The sequence below is a fragment of the Aquila chrysaetos genome, chromosome 1, assembly GCF_900496995.4.
Source record: "Aquila chrysaetos chrysaetos chromosome 1, bAquChr1.4, whole genome shotgun sequence".
Lineage (NCBI taxonomy): Eukaryota > Metazoa > Chordata > Aves > Accipitriformes > Accipitridae > Aquila > Aquila chrysaetos.
Genome location: NC_044004.1, coordinates 21,829,176 through 21,842,151, shown reverse-complemented (window position 1 = coordinate 21,842,151; position 12,976 = coordinate 21,829,176). Strand labels below are relative to the sequence as shown.

Sequence of the window (12,976 nt, the reverse complement as noted above, 5' to 3'; positions counted from 1 at the left end):
AACAAAATTGGAATTTCACAACCTGTTTTGACACTGAGCTATTCTTTTTAAATATTTTAAAATGTCTTAATGTTTTGCTGAAATACAAAGTAAGGAGATTAAGGAAAATGTTCATGTCCTAAACATACGTCTGTTAACTAAAATGTCAATAATGGTTAGACCTATATTTAACTGAAAGCAGTGGCCTACATCAAAGTACTTTGCCACATTACATGGCTCTTGTAGATCCATATCCCATGTGCAGAAGAAGAGAGTCTGCACTTCTGGCAGGAACATTGTGTGTCAAGGCCTGCTTCATCCTTTGTCCATGGCATTTCAAACTTGCACTGAGATATTTGCGAACTGACTTCTATGAATAGTTTCAATAAACAGAGCTTAGATATTTAAACATTGCTAATCACTGGTTTTGACACAAAAAAAAGGTGTAAAATAAGTGTTTAGAAATTGTTTAAGATGCCTTTTGTATTTATAACATCCTAAGTCCTTTCATTGATGCAGGTTGTTTGGATAAAGAAAGGATAGGTGACACAAGAAATATCAAAAAGTGCAATATGGCTTCCTCCTAAAAATCTACTTTTAAACATGACACATGTAAATGCAATTGTCAATGCTAATCAAAAATAATTTCATTGTCTCACTTCCTCAGGCTTGTAACCTTTTCATTATTTGAGCTTTTACCAATGTGATTTGTATATATGAGCTTAGTGTCACTGTATATTCTGTGAGTAAAACCTGTAAGTAGTTGTCTGGTTTCAGCCCAGCCAGTAACAAAGCACCACGAAGCCGCTCACTCACTCCTCCCACCCCCGGCCCTGGTGGCATGAGGAGAAAATATAAAGAAATGCTTCTGGGTTGAGACAAGGACTGGGAGGGATCACTCACCACTTATGGTCACGGGCAAAAGACAGGCTCAGCTTGGGGAAAAAACAAAATCAATTTAATTTACTACCAATCAAATCAAAACAAGGATACTGAGAAGTAAAACCAAACCTCGGAACGCCTTCCCCCCACCCCTCCCTCCTTCCCGGCTCAGCTCCACTCCCGGTTCTCTCTCCCTCCTCCCCCCGCGGCGCAGGGGAACAGGGGATGGGGGTTGGGGTCAGCTCCACACACCTTGTCTCTGCCGCTCCTTCCTCCTCAGGGGGAGGAGGACTCCTCACACTCCTCCCCTGCTCCAGCGTGGGGTCCCTCCCACAGGAGACAGTCCTCCACAAACTGCTCCAATGTGAGTCCTGTCCACGGGCTTCAACTCTTCCCGAACTTCCCTGGCGTAGGTCCTTTCCGCGGGCCGATCTTTAGTCACAGCTGGCTCCAGCGTGGGCTTTCCCATGGAGTCACGGCCATCTTGGGGGGCCTCTGCTCCCCCGCTCCCCCGCTCCCCTCCACGGGCTGGGGGGGACAGCCTGCCGTCTCACCACGGGCTGCAGGGGCATCCCCTCCTCCGGCCCACCTCCTCCCCCGCCTTCCTCACTGACCTTGGTATTTGCAGAGGGGTTTCATTGTGTGGCAGTACACCCACCCCTATCCCCCACAACAGGAAACAAAACTTCTCCAGGTAGGGAGGAGAGGAAAAAAAAAAAAAAACCCTAGAGGCCACAGGTTGAAATTTGAACTGGCCAATCAAGACGTGCCAGGTACACTGAGGTGACCTTTTGGCCAATAGGGATTAAATGACCACAGATCAGATTTGACAAGGGTATAAATGGGGTCCCGCTGGAGGATGTTTTGGGGAAGTTAGTCCTCCTGGGAGCAGTGGGGTTGTAGCTGGGGACTCCCCCTTCGGTTGGGACACTGCCCAAGGTAACTCCTGCAGGTTGAGAGCCCTCATCTTTTAGGTGAGTGATACACGCATTTTGAGTGATCATTTTAAATCTTAAGGATTCTTAAGTTGGCTGTGTATTACTAATTCCCCTTACATCATTGAACCTGTGGTTCACAAATGTTACTGCAGTTCTAGCTAACTTTTTTACTGAGGAATAAATCTGAGTTTTAACACCTGTTGGATTTGATTGTGTGAGCCTCTGTAACACTTTCACATTCCAATATCCTCCCCTGCCACTGGTTCCCCTTCTTAAATATGTTATCCCAGAGGCATTACCACCATTTCTGATTGGGTCAGCCTTGGCTAGAGGCAGGTCCAACTAGGAGCTGGGGAAGCTTCTAGCAGTTTCTTACAGAAGCCACCCCTGCAGCCCCTCCCCCACTACCAAAAACCCCACCACACAAACCCAGAACAGCAGGTCATTTGCAACTTGATTCAACGCTCATATCAGGCAGGTACCTAGTGGTAAAAAACATGAAAAGTAAAAGATACAAAATAGTTACACACCTTGGATGCACTTTTTTCCTTTTTTTTTTTTTTTTGTTGTACACTATAGCACAAGTTCCATGGGTTATAGTTTGATTTTTTTTTCATGATCACAGAAGAACTCTTGCCCACTCCTGTTACAGTAATTAAAATTTCATTTTATTGTGCTGCTATCAAAATCCAACCTCTTATGCAGTTGCAAATATTTCTGCTCTCTCACGGGAAGAACACCTCATATATTGTATGTTCCCATTCTGTCACTTAAAAGGATTGAAAGATCCAGATAACAGCTAAATAAGAATATAATACCATTCCATTTCTTACAGTATTTGCTTTGGTATTAGAGTCAGAGAACATTACAAAGGCCACTAAAATGAACTGCCTCTCTCACACATTAGAGTGAAATGTTCAATCTGTAACAGTGGAAGGGGCTGCTAAACAGAACTTACAGCCTTGGAGACTTCCTAGATGTCCAGATTTTAAACCAGTGGTGTAGGGTACGGCGTTCGGAAGATCTCGCGATGTCACGGAAAGGTAGAAGGCTAGTCGTCGCCTCCCTATGACGTATCTGTGATCCCACCTACCGTTGTTAGTATAAAAGGAATTAACTGCACAATAAAAGAGGAAGTTGACACTCACACTGTGTGTGTTATCTGTCTCTTCCCTGGTCCAGGCCGACCAGTGATCTAATCGCGGCACCTTGATATGTAGCCACGCTACATAGTGGTGACCCCGACATGATCGGTCGCACAGGCGACGATGGATCTTGCGCAAGTGATTAAGGTATTAAAGGCGTTGGCCGATGAGGTGGGTGCCCACTGGCGAATGCATCCAATGGTTGCTGCACTGGGGAGACATTGGGTCTCCTAGCAAAGTTTTGAGCCCCCCCAAGTGGGGAGAGATTCGGGAGTCCTTGCTCCAATCTGCACTCGCAAGCGAGCATGGAGCTGCTGAATGATTGCAGAGTTGGGGAAAGGTAGAGAAGGTGGTCGCGGCGGTACAGGAGGCTAAGGCGTGCTGGTTGGCGGTGTGAGCTGCTCTGTCTGCGGATGAAGAGCCGCCTCGGGAACAGTGGGAGACAGTGCCCTCGGGGACAGTGAGTCAGACTCAGACGGAGTGGACGACCGTGGAGCGGGGCTCACAGAGTGGTCTGTCTTTGATTGAGGACATGAGCACGGAGGGTGCTGCGGAGACTGAGGTTTTTCCTGTAGGGGCGGCACCAGCAGGACCTGATGCGCCCCCCCCACAGTATCCATGGGAGTAGTTGCGGCAGGTGGTTCAGAGGGAGTTGGAAGAATGCCTTTTGGACTGGGTCCCAGGCATGGATGTCAAGGGCGATTTATACCGCCAATTGAGAGAGTGGGAGGAACGGCCACCCACGGAGGCGATAACTGGGAGGCAGCAGGGGCTGGAAGCTATGGGGGGGAGGAAGGCGCCTCCCTGTGGGGAAAATCAGGCGCCCTTGCCGGGAGAGCGGACTGAGCCTCCTGAACCTTTACCCGAGCCTACGCCTGCTGAGCCACTACCTGCACCCTTGCCGGAGAAGATTAAACCCTCGTCTGGGTCCTTCCGGAGGTGGCGTGAGGTGCCACCTCAGGTCGGTTCCGATAGTTCTGACGAGGGGAAGGCAGATGATGCAGTACGGAGGCCACTGAGACCTGCGCCACAGGTACAGACAGAAGGGGGGCAGGACGCCTTGCAGAGACTGCAGGGCTTGTTGGGGAGGCTTGAGGGGGCTATACAGAATGCCGAGCGTGCGGTGCCGTTGATGCCTCCGACGCTGGGGGCGGGGGATGGCGAGGAAGGGGACACCCAGAGGGGCACAGACTGGTGACTGGTGGCCAAAGGATGTTGCCTCTCAGGGGTTCAGTTTCAACCGGTCGTTCTCCCTATTCAGGCAGCAGCGAGGGGAGGGTACGAGTGGACACCTTTTGATATAAAAAACTGTTCAGGAGCTCGTGAGTACTGTGCAGGCGCATGGAGTGAATTCTTCGCAGGCGCTCACTTTGTTTGAATGTCTGCTCTCAACACCTGTTGTGCCTTTTGATGTGATGCAGCTAATGAGAGGGGTATTGCCCCCGTCATTGCTGTTGTTGTTCAAGGAGGAGTGGCGGGCTCAATGCTTCAAGGTAGTGCCCGACGCTCAGGCTCCTGGTCATCACCTGGCAGGGGTGACCATAGAGCAGCTCATGGGAGAAGGACAGTTTGCAACGCCTCAGGCACAGGCACAGGGCATGCGCGGACATGACTTTACGGCAGTCGCAACAACTGCCTTGGCTGCACTTAGGTGTGTCGCGGCCATGGATAGAGCGGACCCCCCTTGGGGGAAAGTTCGGCAGGGGATTGCCGAGAGGTTTACTGCCTTTTTAGATCGGCTTCAGCTTGCTGTGCAGGCTGCAAACCTCCCGGAGGCGGCTAAATTGGCGATTGTGGTTGAATGTGCTAGGGCTCAAGCTAACCCACAGACCGCAGCGCTTCTCTCTCATTTGCCAGTGGGCGGCCTTGCAACAAGTTTTGCAGGTGGGTGCAGGCGCTTGTCACCAATGCAGGGGTAGAGGCCATATAGCGAGGAATTGCGCAACCAAACCCGGAGGGTCGGCCCAGGAGGTGGGGGCGGGCAACCTCCGTTGTTGGAAATGTGGCTAGCTCGGGCACAGAGCTCGAGAATGCCGCACCGGGGCCCAGCAGGGGGCTCCGTGGTGTGCAAAACAATGGGGACTCCCCTTCGTTTTTTGTACAGGGCCCAGCGACAACAACCCAGGATCAAACAGTGCTCCCGTGGAACTGACCGCCAAAGGGGAGGGTCAGGAACAGGGCACTGGAACAACGGTTCCTACAGTTCCTCCTACTGCCCAAATAGCATTGACCATGGGCATGAAAACCCGTCCAGAAAGGGTGATCGTTCTAGAGGTGGGACTACCCCTTTTTCCACCCCACATTAGTCTGCTGGCCCTGTTAGATACGGGAGCAGATGTTACCGTGATTCCAGCTCATGTCTGGCCCCCAGAGTGGCCCACCACAGTACGAGGTCAATTGGTAGGGGTGGGGGGAGCGCAGGAGTCGAGGATGAGTAAGGCCCCAGTGAAAATCACTCTTGCCCAGACTACAACTGCTGCAGACTCTGACAGGGTGGCGTGGTGCAACCCGATGGTGGCAACGGTCCCAACAGCCATTCTTGGGTGCTGTTGCCTACATCGTTGGGGTTGTCACCTTTCCACGGATTTTTAATGAAGGCCACTGCCGTCTGCCGCCCCTTGAAGCTCACCTGGATAACGGACAGGCCAGTGTGGGTGGAGCAGTGGCCAATGACTGAGGAGAAGTGGGCGGCAGTAGTAGAACTGGTGCGGAGGGAAGTGCAGATGGGCCATCTTGAACCCTCCACCAGTCCCTGGAACACTCCTGTATTTGTCATAAAGAAGAAATCAGGGGCGTGGCGACTCCTCCATGACTTGCGAGCAGTCAATGCCTGCTTACAAGACATGGGGGCTTTACAGCCAGGACTGCCCTCTCCGGCCATCATGCCGAAAGGACAGGGTGTCATTGTGATCGATATAAAAGACTGTTTTTTCAGTATTCCCTTACACCCAGGAGATCGCGAAAGATTTGCCTTTTCAATCCCGGAGCGGAACCATCAAGCACCCGTGCAGCGGTATCAGTGGAAAGTGCTCCCTCAAGGCATGAAAAATTCACCAACTCTCTGTCAAATCACGGTAGGTAAGGCCTTACGGTCTCTGCAAGAAGAGCACCCGGAGGCCACCATTATACATTACATGGATGACATTCTGCTGTCCCATCAGGACAAGTCTGTATTGCAACGCCTCTATGATCAAACAGTCCGGCAACTAAGTGAATATGGGCTACACATATCCCCCAACAAAACGCAAATAGGACCTTCTGTTAGTTATCTAGGCACTCGGTTAACCCCCCGCACAGTCACCACTCAGAGTTTCACAGTCCCTGACCAAGTGTATACCTTACATGATGCCCAAAGGTTAGTGGGCAAACTATTGTGGCTAAGGAACTTCGTTGCCATTGCTGAAGATGAAATGAATCTCTTATACCAACTACTCCGGGGGGGGGGGGGGGGGGGACCTTTGCAGGCGCCACATGTGTTGCAACCAGCACAACATGAGTTGCTAGAAAACATAGCCCAACGGGCTCAGCAATGGGGCCTGCAGAGGTTTCAACCCACACGCCTAGTTGTTGCGTGGCTCTTTGTGGCCAAGCAGAGTTGCCACGGTGTGTTGATGCAGACTGCAGAGGGCCTGGAGTGGCCCTTTGCGTGGCTGCATCAGGGCAAAGTGCACACAGCCATCATTAGTTGGCCGCTGTTGGTAGCCACCATGATCATGCGTTGCCGGAGGGCTTGTCAACATTTTATCGGCAAAGACCCAGACCGCATTGTTTTGCCCTGCTCCCTGACGCAATGGAATTTAGTTTATCCGCAGGTGTCTGTTCTGCAGTGTGCGTTGGCAGAGTTTGCAGGGACAGTAGCAGGACATGAGGTCCATCCCTGTGGGGAGGTCTTGCATGCCTTACCCATCCTTCCAGCACAGCAACTGGCGAAACACCCGAATGACGGGCACACAATCTTTACTGACGCATCCTCCAAGACTAGCAAGGCCGTCTGTGTTTGGAGGGAAGATGGGGCATGGCATCAAGTAGTATATACTGAGCCAAGTCACTCAGTGCAGTTTTTGGAGGCCAAAGCAGTGACCATGGCATTGTTACGTTGGCCGACTGAGCCCTTGAATGTGGTCATGGATTCACTGTATGTGTATAAGCTCTTAGTTGCGGGGGAATGGGCGCTAGCTTCTTCTACGGAGATAGCCGGTATGCTGTTGAACGCCTTACAGTTGCGCAGTGCACCCGTTTTCCCTATTCATGTCACCAGTCATTCTGGTCTCCCTGGACTGCTAGCCGAAGGGAACAGCCGTGCCGACCAGGTGGCATGAGCGTTGTTAGCTGCTGTCGGTAATGATAACAGCACACCAGCGAGGCCACGCGCAATAACATTACACCGCCTCTTGCATTGCGGTCCCCAAGGTTTGGCAGCACTAACGGGCATTTCCCGTGCCGAAGCTAGAGAGATTGTCGTGGCCTGTCCCCATTGTGCCCAAGGACCTCTTTGGGAAGCCGGGGTCAACCCTCGTGGCTTGCGACCAAATCAGATCTGGCAAACAGATATTACGGAATCTGCTTCCTTTAAGCCACTGCAGTATTTGCATGTTACCGTGGACACCTATAGTAAATATATTCTCGCTACAGTGCACAGTAAGCAGAATAGCTTGGTGGTTGTACAACACTGGCGTGCTTGCATAGACCAACTGGGGATTCCACAACAGATCAAGACGGATAATGGTGCAGCTTATACTGGGGAAAAGGTGAAGCGGTTTTGTGCAACCTGGGGTATTGACCTTGTACATGGCATTCCTTATAACAGCACCGGCCAGGCCATTGTAGAACGAGCACATCGAACCTTAAAGACCCTGCTAGATCGGCTTAGGGAGGGGGAGCAGGCAGAGCCCTCCTGGTTACGGGATAACTCACCTCTTCTCCGTACACAGCGTCTCCTGTTAACTGCATTAACTTCATTAAATCAGACAATTCGGGGGGACCTGGACCAGACAGTGGCGCAACGACATTTTACAAGTACGGAAGAGAAAGGCCCCTACCCATTGGTCCGTGTGCGTAACCCTCAGACACGCCAATGGGATGGGCTGTTTGAGCTGCGTTGCCTCGGACGGGGGTACACCTGTGTACAGACGCCTGAAGGGCTACTGAAATGGGTCCCTAGTCGTATGGTTCGTCCTGCCCTAACCTCGTAGTGTTTGAGTGTTTTTCTTTACAGATCGCTGTCATCCTTTCCTGGCTTGTGACATCTTGGGTATCTGCTACGAATTTCTGGCAGTGGATGCAAAACCAATTGGGGGGCCCGATGTGTATTCGGATGACATCCCTCTCAGAGCCCATCAATACATGTCTTTATGGGATCCGGCTGTCTGAGTCGGAGCTGAAAACGTTGTGTGTACGAACAAGTGCCAACAGAAGAGTCGAGATCGCTCACAGCTGGAAATCTGGACGCCCCAGACAGTAAGCTTTAACATCAGCATACCACCGATGAACTTGACTGTGAACGACACGATAGACTCACTTCAGGAGGTCTATGTATGTTAGTGATTATTTGTATGCTCATCCCCTGTATCTTAGCGTTTATTAGAAACTTGTTAAATAGACTAGTCCAGCAAACCATGCTTACATATGCTTATGTTCCTTACACACACTTAGCAGAAGAAACCCCGTTATAGGGTGATAGAAGTGATATCTGTTTATAACAATAGAAGCTAACTAGACATGGGAAGGGGGAGATGTAGGGTACGGCGTTCGGAAGATCTCGCGATGTCACGGAAAGGTAGAAGGCTAGTCGTCGCCTCCCTATGACGTATCTGTGATCCCACCTACCGTTGTTAGTATAAAAGGAATTAACTGTGCAATAAAAGAGGAAGTTGACACTCACACCGTGTGTGCTATCCGTCTCTTCCGGGCCGACCAGTGATCTAATTGCGGCACCTTGATATGTAGCCACGCTACACAGTGGTACAAAGGAAATTGCCTATTATTTCATTTCCCTTTAGCATTTAGCAGGACATTTTCCACTCTCTCTGTGTGGATACCTGTATAATAAATTCACATTTGAAATAAATCTTACATATTTGAAGAATCCATTTCAATTTTTAGAAAATAGTTCACTTTTTCTTTAGTAAGATTAAAGTAGGGAAACCATAGATACGTTCAAAGGATTTGCATTAGCATATTTCAAAGTACCATATAGTTTCTGCAGGTGCATATAGACTGGACTGTGAACTAGCTAGGAAATGGGGGACACATCAGAAATCATTGTAACTGCTATGGGCTGATGGGATTGGCTTGTGAGTGACACCGATCTTCCAATATACACAGGGAATACTGCAGACAGTAGTATCTGAGCTGTTTATAGGATTCCTGGGACCTACTCCTTGTGCTAAAAGCAAAGATGTAAAGAATAAGGAACAGCTGGAACTGGTAAAGCAAGCATTCACCCTCACACAGATACCTAGATGATTTCCTTCAGGCCTAGGTAGGATTTATATATCTCCTCAGGAATACTACAGCAGTCTTTGACTTTTCAAATAAAAGTAATGATTTCATACTGTCAAACAACGACCCTGATAACTTCAAAAATTTTGTTGATCTGTTCAGTTATCTGTGCATTTGCCATTGTGAGCAGATGCATAAGAGTGATTGTCAAACAGAATAAAGAGAAACAGGAGGGACTTCTTTAAACATTTTGATTAACGCTTAAGAATTTTATTTCAGAGCTATAGCAAAAGTATTTTTACTATGGGTATTCAGTTACTATTTTCCTTTCCTTTTGTAAGGAAATTGTAATTGTAAAAAACAATTTGTGGTCCTTTAATGCAAAAATAGGTTTTCCTTATTAGCAATTTGGTGGAGATCATGCCATAGTTTCAGTAACTACATGCAATAGCTACATGTTGAACATGGGATAGTACATGGAGTGATAAAGTTTTTTCATAGTCCCACTGAGGGCAATTATTTCCCAATTTCATTGTCTATACATTGTGTTACAAATTGTTGATAAATTTGTGGTGTCACAATGATTCAAAGAAATCCTAACTTGTTAAACACTATGTAAGGCAATGTATTTTCTTTGAGGATTTTCTGGTAATATCTCCATGCCATAAAAACCTCAGCCTTTTACATTCAGCTGAAGTAAATGCTGACTATATTTTCAAGAATTTTGATACCATGTCCTAGGGGCTTTGCTTGTCTCTGTTCCAGGTGAGTGGATAAGTTCATACTCACTTTTAAACATGTCATCTCTTATAATCACTGATCATTAATACCTTAAAAATCAGCAACCATTGTAGAAGAATATCATTAAGACATTGTTTTCACACATTCAGTAAGGATAAGCCAAAACCATGCAAAATATTGATTTGACTCAAAACACTGTTGAAGAGTAACAAAAAAAGAGCTTATAGAGAATGACAGAGAAGAGTTTGAAAGTTGCATTTAATGAAACTTGCATAATCTATGTTACTGTAATTTCATCTGTATCTCTAGTTTTTGGAAAAAGGTAAAGAAATGCTTTTAAAAGAATCTATCCTTGATTGGCACTGTTTCTACTATTTCTACTTTGCCTTTCTGGTTTCTCATATGACAGCCATTCCAGACTGATTTTCAGATTGGGAGACAAAGAACAAAAAATTGTTTCTGTTTTAAAATACCCAGTGAATTGAGGTGCCAGAAGTAGAACTAGGGAAATCTAGGTTTTCTAGGAAAACCTAGAAGCAAGACTGCATGGTATTTCAAATAAGACAGCTAAATTAAAATTATGCTATAGCTTCCTCTTACTTCCCAAAATCCCCTTCAGTCATAGGCTACTTTCAGATACTCAGTCTACAGATGACCGAAGTGTTTTCATGGATGGCTTTGAATGTAGCTTTCCTGTCCTTATGAAACAGAGAAAGATGAAGTTCATTAATATCTACATGTATGATATCTAACTACTCTTAAGGAAAAAAAAAATTGTCACTCTCTTTTGTTATTCACCATACTGTTGATAGAGTAGACATTATATCTATACATATATTTTGTCCTTTAATAGTATTTGCTATTACTTATTGACACATTTGCATGATATATTTATACATGTTATGTGATAAGTATTTGGTTCGTAGTAAGTACTGAGTGCTCTGTCTTTACTAGAAGCCTAGTTCAGGAAAACTGAAATTTTACAGTAAGATGATGTACAGAAAAAAATAGTGTTTTCTCAGAGAGTCAGACAGTAGAATTTCATCTGAGTACAGCTTTGGGACTGTAGTTTCACTACATTGTACTTCACTGATGTAAACATTTTACATTATCCCATGTGTACTGATACTTTAGATTAAACTGTGTACATGGAACTATGGAGATGTTTTAATCAGCTTTAAAAAAATAATAATTTAATCAAAACTTTCACGAGTTCCCAAAAGATTAGAAAAGTTATAAACAAAAGACAAGTCTCTTAAAATGTGACCAGACCAAAACTGACGGAAAAGTAAGAGAAGGTTTCTCAAGAACAGACCCTTTGAAGCATTTTCAGTTCTTTCTCCATGATACTTTGTGAATGACACTCTTTTGTGTATTTCCAGATCATCACTAAGGAAGAATTGTTGATATTGTTTCATACTCTAAAGGTTTTGAAGCACTACATCTTCAAAATGATCAGTAATCAAGGTAATGATCAGTAATCAATGCCTCAGAACTGAGGTGTACCAGTCAGATGATTTGGTTTGTGTTCATTAACAATAGTTTGCAGACTGGTTCCTACCTATGGGGTATCACCTGAATATTAAACCTTACATTTAACATGAAAGAACTTGGGAGCTAAACAAGTCATCTTCCTGAAACTATACGTACTGTGGGGGTAACATGCTATGCTTCCCATTTTCTTTACAGTTTTAACAGTCATAGAATTCCATTTAATCTGATCAGATTGTGCAGTGGAAAGAGAAGGATAAATGCCAAAGCATTTTGCCTTACAGAAAACTCTTCAGTCACGCTTCACAATGAAACTTTCCTGAGGGGAGAAAAAAAAGCAACAGCTGATTAGAGAGCTACAGCCAGTCTGATCAATGTAGAATACAGTTCAAGTATTGTATGTTAGGCATCTTGCACACTCAGAATCACCTTTTGTACTCAGAAGATGGTTAAATAAATAATTGTAACTTTCTAGGCACCTACAGAAGCTGAACATTCTCTGAAATACTTCTTGTGATGCTACCCAGGGAAGAACCCAGCTGTCTGAAAAAAAAACATTAAATAAAATCATGGTATTTTCATTCTAAAGAATGAAAATAATCTCTTTTACTGATAAAAATGCTACATAAAAATTCTTTGTTAAGTAGGATATTGTCAGTACTGCATGTCATCACATAGCATTGCTACAATCACTTCCAAGACTATGATTTCTTCTCCCTAGTAAGCCTAGACTCTGTCAATATCACTGAGAACCCATGTATTTAAAATGAAAATGGATTCAGAAATGAATACTTCTGTTGAGATTCAATTCTGAATGTGATTTTGTAAAATGAGAACATGAGAAATGTTACACTGTGTCAGATCAATGGTCCATCAAGCCTGTGACTCTGCCTCCAGCACCAGCAGAAGATGTTGTTGGAGCACACAAGTCTTGCCAGCATCCTGCAGGACATTCTCCTTGTTCATTTCACAACATATGCAGTTATTGGTTATAGGGACAGCAGATGGCAGATACCTTTTCCCCTTTTTATCCATTTGTGTGCAGTGTGTCCACGAATCTGTGTAATCCATTTTTGGAACCCACTAATATTGTCTACCTCCACAACATTGTGGGCAGCAAGATCCAAAAATTCTAGTACAGTGGGATTTGATGAATAACAGCCTTATTTTCTCCATATGGAAGAAATGATTATTTTTGCAGAAATAGAGAAGTGGACAATTGCACCCTCCTCATTGTGTCTAACGTTTTTTACTTTTGTGTTCTTATTGCACATTTTATTGATTATTTCAGAGGAATGTAAAAACTGTCTTCAGGATCACCTTCCTGAGATGTAAATACCAGTGACATATTCAGCATCG

At 45.8% G+C, this 12,976-nt stretch overlaps 1 protein-coding gene across 1 annotated transcript; it reads left to right on the top strand.

Moving 5' to 3' along the window:
• The first annotated feature begins 3,145 nt into the window (after positions 1-3,145).
• LOC121233265 (proline-rich proteoglycan 2-like) lies at positions 3,146-4,142 on the top strand. The gene is made up of 2 exons (XM_041123187.1): positions 3,146-3,562; positions 3,668-4,142. Exons 1-2 carry the CDS (start codon positions 3,477-3,479, stop codon positions 4,140-4,142), a joined length of 561 nt encoding a protein of 186 aa, XP_040979121.1. The 5' UTR covers positions 3,146-3,476.
• Positions 4,143-12,976: the final 8,834 nt, after the last annotated feature.

What these genes read in the sequence shown, in the direction of transcription:
- LOC121233265 (XM_041123187.1), top strand. Translation starts at nt 3,477, where the DNA reads ATGAGCACGGAGGGTGCTGCGGAGACTGAGGTTTTTCCTGTAGGGGCG. An exon ending in GCGCCCCCCCCACAGTATCC is followed by an intron (nt 3,563 to 3,667) that starts ATGGGAGTAGTT and finishes CCAATTGAGAGA; the next exon opens with GTGGGAGGAACGGCCACCCA.